Raw genomic sequence first — 19,136 nt, 5'->3', positions numbered from 1 at the left:
GGAAAAGGTTCAACATTACATTACACACAGCTTTACTAATTCCTGTCAAGTAAAGATGAAGTAAGGCATTATCATTATCTCACTATAAAACACCAGCATCAACCTCAAGGGACATAGTTGTCACTCTTCATCAGTGAAGCATTTTTACAGACACAATCACACCAACCATCACCATATCATCTACTCTGCCTCATCATACTCATTCCCTCCTCAGTTCACCTCATCCAGTTCCCTACTACATCCAAAACCAACAGAATGAATTACTAACTAACTCACTAAGACTACATTACATGTCACGATACTCTCTATACATGGTCAGTGTGCATTTTCTGCTGGTGTAGCTCCTCTCTGAGAATCTCTTCTCGCAATGCGTACAGGCAAATGATGTCTCTTCCATATGGATATTCAGGTGCCTCTTCAGCTGGTGGGAGAACCTCTTCTCAAACTAGGGGCAGATGTAGGATTTCTCCCCTGTGTGGACTCTCGTGCCTCTTCAGGTTGGACGGGTGGGAGAAAACACAGCACGCTAGCTGTACACAAAGACTTCCAGTCCTTGCGCTAAGCTAGTTAGCACTGCCTCCCGAAATTACCTCTAACGTCCTGCATACTAGACTCAGATGTAAAAATTGTATCCACGAGTTCTGACTCTGGGGAAGTAGATTAAAAAAATTCCCCAAATCCCCAACTATCCCTTTAATGGTTTGATAGTCCAAAGGCATGGTCCCACACTTAAGACAAAATGAATCAAGCCCTGGGCCCGTATCCACAAAGAGTAGGATCTTTCCAAATAATCGTGTTCATTATGATCTAAAAGGAAAACTCATCCTAGATCAGCACTCCTACTCTCAGACACTTTGTAGATACCAGCCCTGACCTAATACCATTCAGACAGTAGTTCACAGTAGGCTCACCTCAGTGAGACTGTGTGTGGTCCTGTGCTGCTCAGCTGCTTCCTCTGTGGCTTGAGGAGGAGGTGTAGCCTGTTTGGCCTCCATGACCATATTCCCCTCAGGGTTCCCCAGACCCTCCTCACACCCCTCCTTCACCAGCAGCACCTCTGGACCAATGATGTGTTCCACATGTGTTCCAGCCTGAATTCCAACTTGATTAAATAGATTTCTCACCTATCAACACACCTTAATGACAAAGTGAAAACATGTTTTTAGAAAGGTTTGCACATTTATTTAAAATGAAATACAGAAAGAACAAATTTATGTAAGCATTCACATCCCTGAGTCAATACATGTTAGAATCACCTTTGGCAGTGATTACAGCTGTGAGTCTTTCTGGGTAAGCAAGAGCCTTGACTTTTTCAAAATTGTGTTGTGTTACAGCCTGCATTTAAAATATATTAAATTGAGATTTTGTGTCACTGGCCTACACACACTACCCCATAATGTCAAAATGGAATTATGTTTTTAGACATTTTAGCAAATTCATTAAAAATGAAAAGTTGAAATGTCTTAAGTCAACCCCTTTGTCAATATGTGTGCAATAAGTGTTTAGCATGGTTTTTGAATGACTACCTCATCTCTGTACCCCAGACATACAATTATCTGTAAGGTCCCTCAGTCGAGCAGTGCATTTCAAACACAGATTTAACCACAAAGACCAGGGAGGTTTTCCAATACCTCGCAAAGAAGGACACCTATTTGTAGATGGTGAAAAAAAAAAAAAATCAGACAATGAATATCCCTTTGTGCATGGTCAAGTTATTAATTACACTTTGGATGGTATATCAATACACCCAGTCACTACAAAATACAGGCATCCTTCCTAACTCAGTTGCCGGAGAGGAAGGAAACCACTCAGGGATTTCACCATGAAGCTAATGGTGACTTTAAAACAGTTAGAGTTTAATGGCTGTGATAGAAGACTGAGGATGGATCAACAACATTGTAGTTACTCCACAATACTACCCTAAACGACAGAGTGAAAAGCATTCATGTTTGCATTAAGGCACTAAAGTAAAACTGCAAAAAATGTGGCAAAGAAATTAACTTTATGTCCTGGGGCAAATCTAACACAACACATCACTGAGTACCACTAATCATATTTTCAAGCATGGTGGTGGCTGCATCATGTTTTGGGTATGCTTGTCATTGGAAAGGACTAGGGAGTTTTTAGGATAAAAAGAAATGGAATTGAGCTAAGCACAGGTGAAATCCTAGAGGAAAACCAGATTCAGTCTGCTTTCCAACAGACACAGGAAACAAATTCATCTTTCAGCAGGACAATAACCTAAAACACAAGGCCAAATCTACACTGGAGTTGCTTACCAAGATGACATTGAATGTTCCTGACTGGCCTAGTTACAGTTGTGACTTAAATTGACTTGAAAATCTTTGACAAGACCTGATGGCCAACAACCAATATTGTACAATCCAGGTGTGCAAAGCTCTTAGATACGTACCGCTGCCAAAGATTATTCTAAAATGTATTGGCTTAGGGGTTTGAATAGTTATGTAAATGTGATATTTATCTTTTTCATTTTCAATACATTTGTAAACATTTCTAAAAACATGTTTTCACTTTGTCATTATGGTGTAATCCCTTTTGAAATCAGGTTGGAACACAACAAAATGTGGAATAAGTCAAGAGGTATGAATACTTCCTGAAGGCACTGTATTTTCAGAGAAGCGATGGTAGCCTATCCATTTGGCATGTAGCTAGCTAGCTAAGCAAACAACATGCGTAATTTAGCTTGCTGTATCAGGAGATTAGGCTCGACATCGGCAAGTCCTCGTCTTGAAAAAGGTGTCAGTCGGACTACTGTCATCATCACTATAGATGGCATGCAAATAAAACAATATTTTGATATAGCCATCTAGTTTATCCCCTAAAAGTTAGCTTGTTAACCAGCCATATTGATGTGATCTGTTATTAGCTAGCTAGCCAATTTGTCCATCAATCAATGTAGCCTATCATGTCTGTCATCAGCAATCGTGATTACACACACTGAAAAACAATGTTGAAAAGGGGATAATGTTAGCTAACTTAGCTAGGTAGGCCTATGTTGGTTGGAGAAAAATGTACATTAGGTCAACTTACCACTATGTTTAGCCAACTGTACAAAGTTTCTAACTTGCAAAGTAAACATTATCAGCTAACATTACATCGGTAAATGTGCCCTTCTGCTGCTTGACAGGCAGAGCCCACAAACAATGGGAAATGAACCTAATCCACTGATATTACATCCAAATAGTTAACCTTTATTTTGCAACCTTTATTTTGCAATCCCTTTTGCAATCCCTTAAACGGCACGCAGTTGTCAATGGCTTTAGAGGAGCTAGGGTCTCCTTGCCCCCCAACAGGCAAATCGAACACTCTGCATCTTATTGGGATATTTTATTGATAACGACCTATTGGCCAGTGAGAGGCTTCAAAGCCACCAGTCGGCCATATTGGCACTCCCCAGAAGGCGCAGTCCTCCATAGGAATTCATGGAATTCTACAGTATTTCAATTAAATGTTTCATGGACAAAATTACATGTATTTAAAGCTGTACTTTGCAGAAATTGCTCCGCCATTTTGTGTTTTTTAAATTTCTAATAGTTCACCTAATTTCAGTTTGTGATAAAACAAGTAAGTATAGTGTAGAGAATCATTCTACCATCTAAACTGCTGTGAAATATATTTTCCAAAACCAAACTTATTGTATTGTCAGTTGTTTGAAGCTGGTGTAAGAAACTGTAAGTAAAAGATGCAAAAACTATTGCTTCTTAGACTTGATTTCAATGAGAATGACAGATCTATAACTCACATTTCTATGTGAATTTGGTTGGGTCGCAGCTTCAAGTATTTTTTGTTGTTGTAGTAAGGACAGAAATATTAGAAGCTTTAAAAAAATAATACTTAAGGAAAATGTTTTTAATTTTCCTTTTTAAATGTTTGTTTAACTCACATAATATAATTTAAAAGTATGCAATAAGGTGTCTGTAATAATAAACAGGGCAAAAACAAATATAGACATTAATAAATGCATTTGGGTAGCTTCCCAAATATCTTTTACAAGGGTGGGGGAGTGCCAAATGAAGGCGCGGTTTCAAAACAGCACCCCTTATCAGTCATCTAGTGTAATATATTAATTATTTCTCTGGACCCTCCTCTTGGAAGAGAGAGGTGATACAGATTACACAGACATAGATGCACACCCAGGTAATAAACACACTATCAACATGGAGAGCTTACCTATCCCCACATCGTTTGAGTCCTATACTGTAGTTACTGAATAACTTAATTGTTGCTAAACCCATCATGTTGGACATAAATTATGTTGTGGGTAAATAAGAGTCAAAAGTAATCGGTGGATCTTTTCTGCTGGCAATTCATTAATCTTTGTCTTTATTGCAGGGTTTGATCTAAACGTCAATCTATCGAATGGAACGGTTACTTTCTATATCATAGAGTGGCATGGTTTTTCTGCTGGTGTATCCTGAGGTATCTCCTCTCAGAGAACCTCTTCCCGCAGTGCGTACAGGCGAACGGCCGTTCTCCCGTGTGGACCTTCAGGTGCATCTTCAGGTTGCCAGCCAGGGCGAAGCGCATGTGACACTGGGTACAGCTGAATGGTTTCTCCCCTGTGTGGACCCTCTGGTGCATCTTTAGGTTGTCCTGGCGGGAGAACCTCTTCTCACACTGGGTACAGCTGAAGGGTTTCTCCCCTGTGTGGACCCTCTGGTGCCTCTCCACCTTCTGGGGGCAGCTGAAGCCTTTGTTACAGAACATGCAGAGGAATCGTTTCTCTTTACTATTGCCTGATGTGGCTTCTTCTCCCTGAACCTGGGCTCTAGCCCTGTCGTTTGAGTTCAATACCTGATCGAAAAGGATCTGGCCGTGTGAATCGGAAGGTGCCATCGACGTGAACACTGGGTCACGACCCCTGAACGCATCTAAAGAGGAGTGGGTGGCGACATTTAGATTTGTCTCTAAGCTTCCCCTGTAATTTAAGAAATCTCTGCCCTGTGAGTGTCCGTCTCCTAGGTGACTATCTGTATTCCATGTGGGAGGAGCATCGCTCTCCACTTTCACCTCATCTACCACTATAACCTCCCCTTTCTTATCTAGGCACCCTTTAGAGTATACACTACTACTGTACCGGTTCCAGTCCTCTCTAGACAGATCAGTCTGTGTCTCTAAACCCAAGGGCATTTTGCCAGGATCCATCTCTGCAGTGTAAGAACAAGATGGATCATCACTGCCAGTGTCTAATGCGTCACCATCAACATCCCCACGGGAATTAACCGTCCTCTGGCTCTGGTGAAATACCGGTAAATATTCTGAGCCGGGAGCAGGATGACAGCCCAGTAGCCCTAGTCTCTCTGGGTCTGATCTGTGGTCAGATCCTGTGTGTAAGGACCTGTGTGTTACAGTTAGAGTCTCTGTGTCGGTCTCTGACTTGAGGACGGCGTTCTGCGTTCCACTGACCTCCGTGATGCTGTGTCGGGTCCTGGGCTGCGCTGGGGTGGTGATGGTGTCCTCCGTTGCTACAGAGGGCGCTCCAGACGCTGCTCCAGTCTGTATGTCTCTGCTGTGTCGTGGGGGTTCCTCTCCTCCAGACCTCTCCTGTTTGACCCCAGTGCCTACAGCCTCTGGATCTGCAGACTGACATGAGGAGATTATTATTGCTACATGAGTTGAATTGGATAACAATGTCGTAGGGAAGTCTCACAAGCTCCCCTATGGCAGATAAATAACAATGTACATGTAGGAAAGTGAATAGCTGAGCCTTTCTGAAATAAACAGCCACATTTGATTTACAAAGTAACACATTTTTTATGCAACACTATGACACTAACCTCCATCACGATAACGTTCTGGGTTGAGGTTCCACTTCTCTCATCAACAGTGATTGGTTGGTCATCTCTCCATGTGTTGTGTCCCGCTGGCTTCACAAAGCTCCTGTTGCCTCCATTGTGATGTCCTTCACCTGGGAGTGTGATTGGGGGCAAATAGGTGGTTAAATTAGCTATTGTCAATGCTCAACACTATATTGTACAATATTGACATGGTCTACAATTGACAAGGATGTAAGGTAACACTTCTGGTAACTTATTGATGTACTATTTATTGATTGATGTATTATGTTAGATGAATCACATTGTTTTAATTGAGTAAATAATAGGAAATGCAGTAAATCAATAATCTGGCTAGAATATCAGTGTCTTTCTGCAAGATAGCTAAATAATTATTGCATAGTATTTGAAAACTGACCAGCTATATATATGACTGAATGGCAACAGGCCACACAGCCTCGGCCTTCTGCTAAATGTACCTCTTGCCATTACTCTGTACCGGTCGAGGATCTTGATACTTGGACGACTGGCGAGAACGCGCTCTCGCACTGTCCTCTCTGCGCGCTCCCGTGCCACCTTCAGTTCCAGTAGTTTCCTCCGCAATACCATGTTTTCTTTCTGGCTTTGAGTTATTTCCAAACGAAACACTGCATAGTCGTCATCTACGAGTTTACATATTTCTGCCACAGCTGCATTCGCTAGCACCTCCATAATGGAGGCAATTTGAGTGTGAAAAACCATACAGTTAGCCATTGTTAGCAGCTAGCGTTACCTAGAAAACATCTATTTTTTTATATATATTTTTTAATCTATCAACCAAATCCTGTCTTCAACGCGAATTAAACACTACATGTGGTAAGTGTGTGATGCTGTGCAGTTAAATTAGTCATATTTTAAGTTCCAGTGTGTTTATAAACGTCTAAATAACAACAATAAAAACGCTATCGTGAAAATTGTTCTTGTTGACGTCCGTGTACTTCTTTGTGTGAGTTTCCGGCAGACTATACAAGTATTACTGCCTTTCACAGGTCGGAGTGTGAATTGCACATTGTCACACAAAAAGGGGAATAAATCTCACCACCATCTAATCCAGGGGTGGGACCTGATTGGTGTAACACTTTTGCCCCAGCTAACAAACATGACTCCAATAGTCAACTAATTATTACCTTCAGTTTAGAATGCAATTAGTTTAAACAGCTGTTTGCTAGGGATGAGGAAAGTGTGACACCACTCTGGCACCTAAGGACTGGAGTTGCCCATCCCTGATAACCCCACAGATATACCCAAAAAACGCACCACCCCTATCCCACTACATTAGCCCTACCAGATCCTACTCCAGGCCAACAGACCGGGAGCATGGAACCCCTTCTCTTAAAACCTCATGTAGATCCCTTGCACCCAAAAATGTCTCTGCTACTTCCACTACCACATGTATTTTCTGGGATTCACGCTTCATCTGTGCAGTACAATTAACCATAGCGATAAACACAAGAAATCCTACCTTACTAAAACTCATCCTCTCTGGATCCCTCTCTTATTCACAAGGGGGCTCCCAGTCTAATCATTCACCCTTGGGCTATCCTATACTCTCTTCACTTCCGCAGAACAGGACATTTTCTGCCCCACTCGAACTCTGGCACTTCGGATCCCCAGCTGCATTGGCTCCCCCACAGGGGAGACTGCTTTCTTTATCCCAACTTTACACTACCTCTTACTATGCCCTCCTGTACATTTCCCACGTTGTGCGATCTCCTTTCTACACACTGCTGCAACATGTCTGAATCCTTAGCACATAATGCACCGTAGCGGGTTTGGAACATAGGCCCTCACAGTTTAGCAAATATTACCTAACCTGACCTTATCAGGTAGAAGCTCTGTGTCAAAGCTCAACAAGACAGACTGTATTCTCAGTCTCGCCATTGCCACCAGGTCTACGTCTCACCAAACAGTGGGTGTCACAAACACCAGGGATATAATTTTTCATTGGATACACCTCTACACTCAATGCTGCCCCACTGATCACTCCTTTGAGTGGCACCCTGCTCCGGAGAGCAAGGCACTACACATGTCGATCCCAGAAGCACATGACGCGGTTTGTCCGCTGCCTCTGGGCGGAGGATGCACAAAAAAGCTAAACAATTAAACTTCTCAAAACTTTGACAGATGTACAGTTCCCAGTTTGACCTTTACTCAGCTTGAAACAATGTACAGGTTGGCCAAAAAGCCAGAATACACCTCTCAGAGCAAACGTTGGAAGTCTCTACCACACCTGTCAACGCAGGTACTTCATCCTGTTCTGGCTCACTTCCAAACTCCATGTCACACCCTCGTTGGTGATTTGTTGTAACAGGAGACAGGATCTCACACTCAGTAGTTGATTTGTACTCTTTAACACCATTACTAGGTATATATTCAGAAGATGTAGGTTTGAGCCTGGCGCCTTCCCATTCTTCCATGTTTGTGTTATAAGACAGAGGGAACTAGACAAATCATAGAGATAGATAGAGGACTCATCTTTGTATCTGTGCCATTATAGCTTCAGTGATAGTATGGGCGGTACCATTGAGGCAATTTTTAAATTTATTTTTATTGAACCTTTATTTAAAAAGGTACAGAGATTGTTCTGTCCACTGGTGGATCTAAATATTTTTCCTCATAAATCTGGACCCCAACCAAGGATTATCAAAAGTTGCACTATAAATTCTTGGACAACCCAAAGATTCCTGGATGCCCTTCCAGACCCCCTCCACCTACCTACCCAAGGACGTCAGAGTAAAAAAATCAGTTAACCACCTAACCAAGGATCGGAATTTAACCTTGAATAATGCCCTAGATGCAGTCGCACCTCTAAAAAACAAGAAATTAGCTCCCGGAAATGGCGTTCCACCAAACTGGAAGTCTTCCGACTAGCTTGGAAAGACAGTACCATGTAATATCGAAGAGCCCTCACTGCTGCTCAATCAGCCTACCTTTCCAACCTAATTGAGGATAATAAAATAATCCATATTTTATTTTTGATACTGTCGCAAAGCTAACTAAAAAGCAGCATTCCCTAAGAAAGGATGTCCTTCACTTCAGCAGTGATGAATTCATGAACTTCTTCGACGAAAAGATAATCATTTGGGGAAAAATTATGGAGTCCTCTGTGAATCTGCGTATTTCTCCAAAGCTCAGTTGTCCTGAGTCTGGACAGAACTACCAGGACCTAGGATCAATATAGACACTTTTATCCTGTATCTTTCGACACATTCACGAAAATAGTCATGGCCTCTAAACCTTCTAGCTGCCTACTGGACCCTATTCAAACTAAACTACTGAGAGAGCTACTTCCTTTGCTTGGCCCTCCTATGTTGAACATATAGTGGCTTGCGAAAGTATTCACCCCCTTGGCATTTTTCCTATTTTGTTGCCTTACAACCTGGAATTAAAATAGATTTTTGGGGGGGTTTGAATCATTTGATTTACACAACATGCCTACCATTTTGAAGATGCAAAATATTTTTGTGAAACAAATAAGACAAAAAAATTAACTTGAGCGTGCATAACTATTCACCCCCCCCAAGTCAATACTTTGTAGAGCCACCTTTTGCAGCAATTACAGCTGCAAGTCTCTTATGTCTCCATAAGCTTGGCATATCTATCCACTGGGATTTTTGCCCATTTCTGGCCATTCTTCAAGGCAAAACTGCTCCAGCTCCTTCAAGTCCAACCTGATGACTCCTGTCTTTCCCCAGTCCACCTTGTTGTGCTGCTGCTCCAGTTTCAACTGTTCTGCTTGCCGCTATGGAACCCTGACCTGTTCACCGGATGTGCTACCTTGTCCTGGATCTGCTGTTTATTCTCTCTCTCTCCCCCCTTTAAATGCTCAGCTATGAAAAGCCAACTGACATTTACTTCTGAGGTGCTGACCTGTTTTACAAAAAATAATAAAGGTTTATAGAAGTAACATTTTGCTGTACACACACACATGACATGATATTATAAAATGTTAACCACTGCCAAGCCCATCTCTAAGACTGTGTTTCAAGTACCTAACAATATGGAGCCATTGGAGTTTATTATTTTTAAAAAGTCCATATGTATTGATTCAAGAATTAAATATGTTTTGGTTCGACTGAGAGAAGGGAAACTCAGTCCCTACAATTACACAAAAAATAACCAGTCAGTCAACACTGAGCCCATTTTGTATTTTCAACAAAATGGTCATACAGTCATAACATGAAGGACAGTACTTTTATTGCAAAAAATAATACGTGACAGGTAGAATAACTTCTCACTGTGGTAACACTACATTTTTCTGTAAATCTGGTACCCTCGCTTTGATAAAATGTATTTTAGAATACTTTAGTAAAGGTTCAACATTACAAAGACATTCACTACTGTCGTGACTTTACTTCTGATGACTTATTTATCTAATCAACTAACTGTTTAATTCATTAGGATTTGGGGCACCGCAAGAGCAGTTGTTTAAAGAGTTAGCATCTCTGGAATTAAACTAAAGATATTAACCTATCACATCCATAAAACAGTCAACGTATTAATCATAACCTTGCATCATATCATCATTTTGAACAGCCATAACCTCCACTATCTGCAAAAACCCCAGTGTTACGTACGCCTCGTGGAGGAGGGAACGCAACACCCTGCTACATCTCAACTCCCCGTGGAGTGAAAAAGTATGTGATCGTAGGTGCGGGGAAGGACGACAGAGGCAGAGAAAAATACAGTTTACAGGGAATTTATTATTCCTTAACATGGTAATGTGGGGAAAAGGGGCTGGATGGAACCAAAGCAAAGAAAGTCAAAATGAAAGAGGGGGTGGTCTACCTAGTGTGCATAGACAGATAAAATACTACAGGTTATGTATGCCTGCAAGGCCTCTTGCCTGAACACTCCCAAGGTGCATTCCCCTTCCCCCCCTGGGAACAAATAAAACAGAATAATTTACCAATAATTTACGTGAACAATTTAAATGAACCAAAAACACTAAGTTCTATTGGCATACACATACCTCTGAAGGAGCAGTTACAAAATAATATCAACAAAACTTTCACTGACCAACAACCAACACAGGACATAAAAATAAGCTCTCCTCCTTGACGAAGGAAAACTGGCTTTTATCAAGCTGGAGAAGGAGTTGGTAATTGAAGAGACAGCTGTTTTGTTACAATTTGTTACAGTTACAGGGGTCAGCGATGGGGCTGACCAATCAGCTGCTTTAGAATTCCAGGAAGCCATTTCCTGAAATACACACACATAAAAAACCACAACAACACAGAAACTGGGGAACATAACACCCAGCCTTCGTTATGATTCAGTACTACACAAATTGGTGTAATTATTTATTTACTAGCTAACTAAATGATAACATACAAACTTAATACATTAGGAAAAGGTCCCTAGCAGACTGACACAATATGGTGGCTTTTTACAAAAGGAGAGGGAAAGAGAGGAAAAAGAGACACTTATCGTTGATACATTTTAGAAACTTTTCTCACAGTAACCGCCGCCCATTTGGAGTAAGAAATCATGAATGTATTTACGTGTCAATGCCTTGGTTCGCTGTTGGGCCTTTTCGTGGCACGCTTGTAAGGCTCTAATTGTCCAGAAGGGGTCCCCCCTTTCCTGTCTTCTACTGTTGTTCACTCTGGAAGATGCTCCTTGGAAGATAGACTAGCCAGCCGTGTCAATGCTTCCCATTGGTAATGAGAGTAGTAGAATACGGTGATTTGAGAAGAGTAGTAGGTCCCACTTAAATGAGCTTTTCTAGATATTTGACTTAGGACAGCTAATCAGATGTACCAGTGATTGTCTGGGAGGTGAGCTTCTCGCCTCCACCTCGTGTTGCTATTCACAGTTCAAACCACTTTGGATGTGAGCCGCAGCTCAACACCTTTCTGGTCCAAATGTACATTTCTTTACCAATCCTTTTATGCACTCTGGTCGACAGGGACGGTTCAGTCAGGCTGACACGCTCTCTGACCTCACTCAGGGAGTGGCTACTTACTCTGAAAGGTTTATAGGAGACAAATGATCTTATGGCTCCAAAAATCACGTTCATACCTTAACAAAAATACTTTCATAATTGTTCATATACAATGTTAAGGATGGAGACATTGGACATGTAGTGTATATACTTTTCAGTTACAGCATTTCCTTTATAACACTTTTAATGACATCACAATATATAAACCAATATAACATTCATTTTCTATAGCTCACCACTGACCATTCCCCGCGTTCTCTGTAAGGAATAGTTTTCCAGTATTCGCTTTAGAATGTGTTTTGGTTGTTGTTTTGTGTCTCACTGGCTGTTTCTGGCTGTGATTAACAGAGTTGTTCCCCAGTCCAGAGTTGACGGCTCTGTCCCATCCACTGATCTCCACTATGGCATCTCTGGTCCTGGCCTGCTCAGTGATGTTATCCCCTGGGTCCTTGGCTGCACTGGTCTGCGTCTGGGAATCCAAGATGGCCGCACAGTCTCCTGCCTTCAGCCATCCACCTGCAGAGTTTAGAAAAGACTTTACAAACAAATGGATACAAATATATTTTTTTGTTGTCAATTACCTGGTCATACATTGTGTTTTTGTACGTAAACACAAGTTATATGTATTTCTCCCTTACCTTTGTCGTAGCAGAATCAGAATTAGTTAGGTAACATTGATAAATAAGATGTTTTATCTACTTTCATAAATATGCTTATGTGGGAAAAGTTACTTGGGCCCCAGAGAGGGGAGAGGTCAGGCTTGTCTTCATATGTGAACGTGTCTTTTAAACCATGTGAAGGGATGATTGAGGGGGAACCAATTATCTCTTGGCTCCACAATGTATGTGTGCTTGTTACTACCTACTTTTCCCATTTGGGGGAAGAGTATGGCAGTGTCTGGAACCATTGTATGTCCCCTCTGATGTTGCCCTTATCTTGACCTAGAGTCTCACTCTCCTCCATGAGCTTGTCCAGGTGCTGGTGGTGTCTGGCTATGGGATACTCCTCTCTCAAGTAAAAGTCTTCCTTTGTGCAGTTTTCCTAAGACCTGTGGTTCATCATTGTGAGTGGGGAGGGGTGGATCTTTGCTATTAAAGATCTCAGTTGCCATTATGTTGACACTCTCAGAATTCATTTATAGACACTGAATTGATCTGAGAGTAAAAGGGCTATGGTGAAGCTCATATTATTAAAAGATTAAGTTTAAAGTATAACTCTGACTTGTGTGTGGTTTGTAAACTCTCCTTTCACTTAGTAATACAGGAAATTACCCCGACACCTTGCTCTCCCATCTTTCTTCTACTCAGCACATTCTGATTGGTCAATGAGGGATTGCTGAGTACTATGCAAACATGTAAGTTGATTTGATTACTTCACACTCTTTAATGGTTTGATCATTCAAAGGCACGGTCCCAAACTTAAGACAAAATGAATCAAGACCTGAGCCCATATCCACAAAGAGTCTCAGAATAGAAGTGCTGAACTAGGATCAGGTCCTCACCTCAGTGAGACTGTATGTGGTCCTGTGCTGCTCAGCTGGTTCCTCTGTGGGTTCAGGAGGAGTCTTAGACTGGTTGTCCTCCATTACTATGTTCCCCTCAGGGTTCCCCAGACCCTCCTCACACCTCTCCTCCTTCACGAGCAGCACCACCACCTATTCTTGGAAGAGACAGGTGATACAGATTACACAGACATACACACGCACACACAGATAATACAAACACTATAAACATGGAGTGTTTACCCATCCCCACTATGTCAACCTGGTCTCAGAGAAAAACTGATATTTTACTCACATCCGTGCCACTCATTTAGTTTAATATGTTACTTTACGTTAGAATCATAAAACACGGGACGAGATGTTAAAAACTGTCCATTGTGCCAATAGATGAAATGCACTCACATGAAGATTTGCCGTGATGTTGACAGAGTGGCATGGGAGGTTTATTTCTTAGACTGGGTTAAGATGTCAATTTTGGGACACATCCTCAGTAGTGTGCCTTCGAATCAGTGGGTGTTTCGGCCTTTAATCACTAAACACCCTCATCAAAGGTGGCCAGCTAAAGGGTGATCAAGCCTTAGCTTGTGTCCCATGCCCAATTAAGATGTCCCACGGGACTATGCAAGGCAGGGGCGTCCTCTTCCCTGAGCCAGCCCTACAGCTGACCGCATACCTCATATGCCCTCCTCAAGTTGGAGGGATCTGAATTGGGTTCTCAGGTGGGGGTGGGGGTCATGAAGTTATAGCCCAGCAAGGGTCCTTCCGTTTGATCCAGATCCACTGGCTGCCTCTTTCAGCTGCTTGAGAAACTGCTCTGACGGTCTGCCGCAGAGCCTGTCCATGGATTCCAAGTTCTTTCAGCAACCTGATGGTGGAAGAAGCCACTAAATCCTCTGCATCCCACTTCAACTGGCCAGACTTTGCATTCCAGCCACGCTGAGTTGCGTCTGCTGCCAACTCTGTGTAACGCAGTTTCTTACGCTCGTAGGCCTCTTCAACAGAGTTTTCCCACGGGACTGTGAGCTCTATGATGTACACAGCCTTTCGTGAAGGGGACCAGAGTACCATGTCTGGCCTAAGGTTGGTAGAAGCAATCTCAGATGGAAAAATTAGTTGCTGGCCAATATCGACAAGCATCTTCCAGTCCCGGGCCATGGCTAGGTGTCCAGTTTCTGGCTTCGTAGGAGGATACTTGGGCCTTTTCTGTCCCTCCCGGATGAATGTTGTTGTTTTGACGGGATTGCTTGTTTTTGGAGGTAATGAATTGGTTGCACTCCTCTTGGTCTCAAGTGCTGCAGCCAGGCTATTGAGGACCTGATTGTGCCTCCAGGTGTAGCGGCCTTGTGAGAGGCTGGTCTTGCAACCTGTCATTATATGCCTGAGAGTCGCTGGAGCTGGGCAGAGGGGGCAGGTCGAGTCCTCGCCATACCATTGATGTAGATTTTTTGGTGATGGAAGCACATCATAAACAGCTCTTATGATGAAGCTGATGTTGCTTGCCTCCATTTGCCAAAGCTCACTCCAGTTGATCTTTCTCCTCTCCAGGCCTTCCCACCGCGTCCATTGCCCTTGTTTAGCAAGAGAGACAGCCTTTGCACTTCTTGCAGTCTCCTCCTGTCTGCGCACCTCCTCGACCACCAGCTTCCTGCGTTCAGATGTTGTTGCCTTATGGAACGTTGGTTTGCTTGCTGCCAGGCCAAAGCCTCATCTTCCATGCTGGATATTCCCCACAATGTCTTGGTGTCTCAGGGCTGATGTTGCTTGCTGCACAGCCTTGGATGATGTCCATTTCCGTCCAGTTTGTAGGGGAGGTGCAGCCTTGCTAATGGTCTGGTCTTTGGAGTCCTTCAATGTCATCTGAAGTCTTACTTTAGAGCACTTGTACTCCTCCGTTAGACTTGTAAGAGGTAGTTCAAGGACCCCTTTGCCATAGAGGCCGATGTTACTCAGGCATCGTGGGACACCCAGCCATTTCTTCACGTATGAGGTAATGGTTCGCTCCATCTTCTCCACTGTTGTTATTGGGACCTCATAGACGGTGAGTGGCCACATTACCCGGGGGAGAAGTCCAAACTGTAGGCACCAAAGCTTGAGCCTCCCAGGCAGTAGGGTCTTGTTGATGTTCTCAAGACCGTCGGCGATGTCCTGCCTTACTTGCTGAACTTGATCTTTATCCCGAAGGCTTTCGTTGTACCATCTACCCAGGCTCTTGATGGGTTGCTCAGACACCGTTGGTATCGGGTCATCTCCAATGCAGAACCTCACATCTTTAAGCAGTCCCTTGACTATGGAGATGCTTCGAGATTTGCTTGGCTTGATTTTCATCCGGGCCTACTTGATGTTATCCTGCAGTTTTGCAAGTAGCCGCCTGGTGCATGCTGCAGTGGTGGTCAGTGTAGTCATGTCATCCATGTATGCTCGGATAGGTGGGAGACGGAGCCCTTCCTTAGTTCTCTCACCGCCGACCACCCATCTCGATGCCCTGATGATGACTTCCATGGCCATAGTGAAGGCCAGAGGAGAAATTGATACATTACATTGGCCTACCAATCTAATAGCAGTCATACAATATAATATGTATTGTAGGACATATAGTAACTTACGTCTTGATCGCACCAGCTTGCTTTGACACGTTTAGTATGCTATATTATGCTTGACTGTTTTAGTATGATATATTACAGTTGACTGCTTTAGAATGATATGCTACTTTTAGAGAGACAGTAAACCTAGGCTATAACAGGACAGTTGAATATTTACCTTATTGAGGTGATGTAGATGGAATAAAGTCATTATACTATTTTCTACTCTATTCTTGTGAACACACTGTTCTTTCTAAACAATTCTGCCCTCAGCTTGAAAGATACTGATCATAGGAGATTTGAAGTGTAATGTAATAAGCAGTACCGTAATTCAAAGAGCAGCGTGCATACCTTTTTCATTTAAGCACACCCTTTGAGCTAGGACCCCAACCAATAAGATGTTTTCTCTGCAGTGTAAATGAAAGTGGGGTGTCTTGATTTAAATCATAGAGAATGAGAGAGGTATCTAGTGACCAAAAGGCCATATTAGCTGGGGCAGCGCCATTGAGGGCTTCCACCATTTTAATGCAGTTAACTTGTTGGGACTTCCAACTTCATTTGCTGTTACTTCCTGGTAACCCTGTTGGAGTCATGTCCAACTGGGTCATCGGGATGGATCAGCCAATCATGAATAAGAAAATGTACTACTTCAAAATGGAGATTGGGTGGCAGGTAACCTAGTGGTTAGAGTGTTGGGCCAGTAACCGAATGGTTGCTAGGTCGAATCCCCGAGCTGACAAGGTAAAGATCTGTCATTTTGCCCCTGAACAAGGCAGTTAACCCACTGTTCCTAGGCTGTCATAAATAAGTAAGAATTTGTTCTTACAGTGCCTTGCGAAAGTATTCGGCCCCCTTGAACTTTACGACCTTTTGCCACATTTCAGGCTTCAAACATAAAGATATAAAACTGTATTTTTTGTGAAGAATCAACAAGTGGGTGTTACGGCTTTCTTCCGTCGAAGGAGAGTCGGACCAAAATGCAGCGTGGTTAGTTCGATACATGTTTAATAAATGAATAAACACGACAAAATACAAAAACAAGAAACGGAACGTGAAAACCTAAACAACCTATCTGGTGAATACAAACACACTGAGACAGGAACAATCACCCACAAACACACAGTGAAACCCAGGCTACCTAAATATGGTTCCCAATCAGAGACAACGAGAATCACCTGACTCTGATTGAGAACCTCAGGCAGCCATAGACTATGCTAGACACCCCTACTCAACCACAATCCCAATAACTACTAAAACCCCCAATACCACAACACAACACAAAATAACCCCATGTCACACCCTGGCCTGACCAAATAATTATATAAACACAAAAATACTAAGACCAGGGCGTGACAGTGGGACACAATCATGAAGTGGAACGACATTTATTGGATATTTCAAACTTTTTTAACAAATCACAAACTTAAAAATTGGGCGTGCAAAATTATTCAGCCCCCTTAAGTTAATACTTTGTAGCGCCACCTTTTGCTGCGATTACAGCTGTAAGTCGTTTGGGGTATGTCTCTATCAGTTTTGCACATCGAGAGACTGAAATGTTTTCCCATTCCTCCTTGCAAAACAGCTCGAGCTCAGTGAGGTTGGATGGAGAGCATTTGTGAACAGCAGTTTTCAGTTCTTTCCACAGATTCTCGATTGGATTCAGGTCTGGACTTTGACTTGGCCATTCTAACACCTGGATATGTTTATTTTTGAACCATTCCATTGTAGATTTTGCTTTATGTTTTGGATCATTGTCTTGTTGGAAGACACATCTCCATCCCAGTCTCAGGTCTTTTGCAGACTCCATCAGGTTTTCTTCCAGAATGGTCCTGTATTTGGCTCCATCCATCTTCCCATCAATTTTAACCATCTTCCCTGTCCCTGCTGAAGAAAAGCAGGCCCAAACCATGATGCTGCCACCACCATGTTTGACAGTGGGGATGGTGTGTTCAGGGTGATGAGCTGTGTTGCTTTTACGCCAAACATAACGTTTTGCATTGTTGCCAAAAAGTTCAATTTTGGTTTCATCTGACCAGAGCACCTTCTTCCACATGTTTGGTGTGTCTCCCAGGTGGCTTGTGGCAAACTTTAAACAACACTTTTTATGGATATCTTTAAGAAATGGCTTTCTTCTTGCCACTCTTCCATAAAGGCCAGATTTGTGCAATATACGACTGATTGTTGTCCTATGGACAGAGTCTCCCACCTCAGCTGTAGATCTCTGCAGTTCATCCAGAGTGATCATGGGCCTCTTGGCTGCATCTCTGATCAGTCTTCTCCTTGTATGAGCTGAAAGTTTAGAGGGACGGCCAGGTCTTGGTAGATTTGCAGTGGTCTGATACTCCTTCCATTTCAATATTATCGCTTGCACAGTGCTCCTTGGGATGTTTAAAGCTTGGGAAATCTTTTTGTATCCAAATCTTTAAACTTTAAACTTCTTCACAACAGTATCTCGGACCTGCCTGGTGTGTTCCTTGTTCTTCATGATGCTCTCTGCGCTTTTAACAGACCTCTGAGACTATCACAGAGCAGGTGCATTTATACAGAGACTTGATTACACACAGGTGGATTGTATTTATCATCATTAGTCATTTAGGTCAACATTGTATCATTCAGAGATCCTCACTGAACTTCTGGAGAGAGTTTGCTGCACTGAAAGTAAAGGGGCTGAATAATTTTGCACGCCCCGATTTCTTAAAAAAGTTTGAAATATCCAATAAATGTCGTTCCACTTCATGATTGTGTCCCACTTGTTGTTGATTCTTCACAAAAAATACAGTTTTATATCTTTATGTTTGAAGCCTGAAATGTGGCAAAAGGTCGCAAAGTTCAAAGGGGCCGAATACTTTCGCAAGGCACTGTAACTGACTCTCCTAGTTAAGATAAGGGTTAAGGTTAGGTTTAGGGGAAGGGTTTGTGAAAATGATGAGTAGTTAAAGTAGCTAGAGTAATAAGAAGTTGCAGTTGCTAAAATGCTACATTTGTCCATGATAACACACATTTGGTCGCTAGAAGTTTGCGTTATGCGCCCACCCATCCACCCTCTTTTCGTTTTTGCCTTAAGTAACCTACTGTCATACCAAAAGTAACATATACTAATTTGAGTGTCCCAGATTTATGTAGGCCAATGTAATGTAACATAATGTAAAGTAAACATATCATGCCAAATGGAGTGGCATGTATTTTAGTAAAACAATGTTTTGCTCTGAGACCAGGCTGACTACGTTTAAGTCCGATACTGTAGTTACATAATTACTTAATTGTTTTAAACCCAT

The 19,136-nt window shown here is 42.4% G+C and overlaps 2 protein-coding genes across 5 annotated transcripts in view; both read right to left on the bottom strand.

Annotated features, from left to right (window-relative positions):
• LOC112231940 (zinc finger protein 583) overlaps positions 1 to 19,136 on the bottom strand; it is a 969,163-nt gene that overhangs the window by 246,877 nt on the left and 703,150 nt on the right. The window lies entirely within an intron of this gene.
• The window catches only part of LOC112231617 (zinc finger and BTB domain-containing protein 18), a 31,353-nt gene continuing 16,465 nt past the window's right edge, over positions 4,249 to 19,136 (bottom strand). Inside the window, exons 1-3 of one of the 2 annotated variants that reach the window (XM_042311866.1) lie at positions 6,275 to 6,785; positions 5,799 to 5,929; positions 4,249 to 5,604 (exon numbers count right to left, since the gene is read on the bottom strand). In XM_042311866.1, the coding sequence (XP_042167800.1) occupies positions 4,402 to 5,604; positions 5,799 to 5,929; positions 6,275 to 6,548 (1,608 nt within the window). In that variant the 5' untranslated portion in view covers positions 6,549 to 6,785 and the 3' untranslated portion in view covers positions 4,249 to 4,401. Of the gene's footprint in view, positions 5,605 to 5,798; positions 5,930 to 6,274; positions 6,786 to 19,136 lie in introns of those variants that run through there. The other variant, XM_042311865.1, reaches the window with a different exon arrangement.

The sequence above is a fragment of the Oncorhynchus tshawytscha genome, linkage group LG34 (genome assembly GCF_018296145.1).
Source record: "Oncorhynchus tshawytscha isolate Ot180627B linkage group LG34, Otsh_v2.0, whole genome shotgun sequence".
Taxonomy (NCBI): domain Eukaryota; kingdom Metazoa; phylum Chordata; class Actinopteri; order Salmoniformes; family Salmonidae; genus Oncorhynchus; species Oncorhynchus tshawytscha.
Note: the sequence above shows the minus strand (reverse complement) of the source record. Positions and strands in the feature narration are given on the sequence as shown.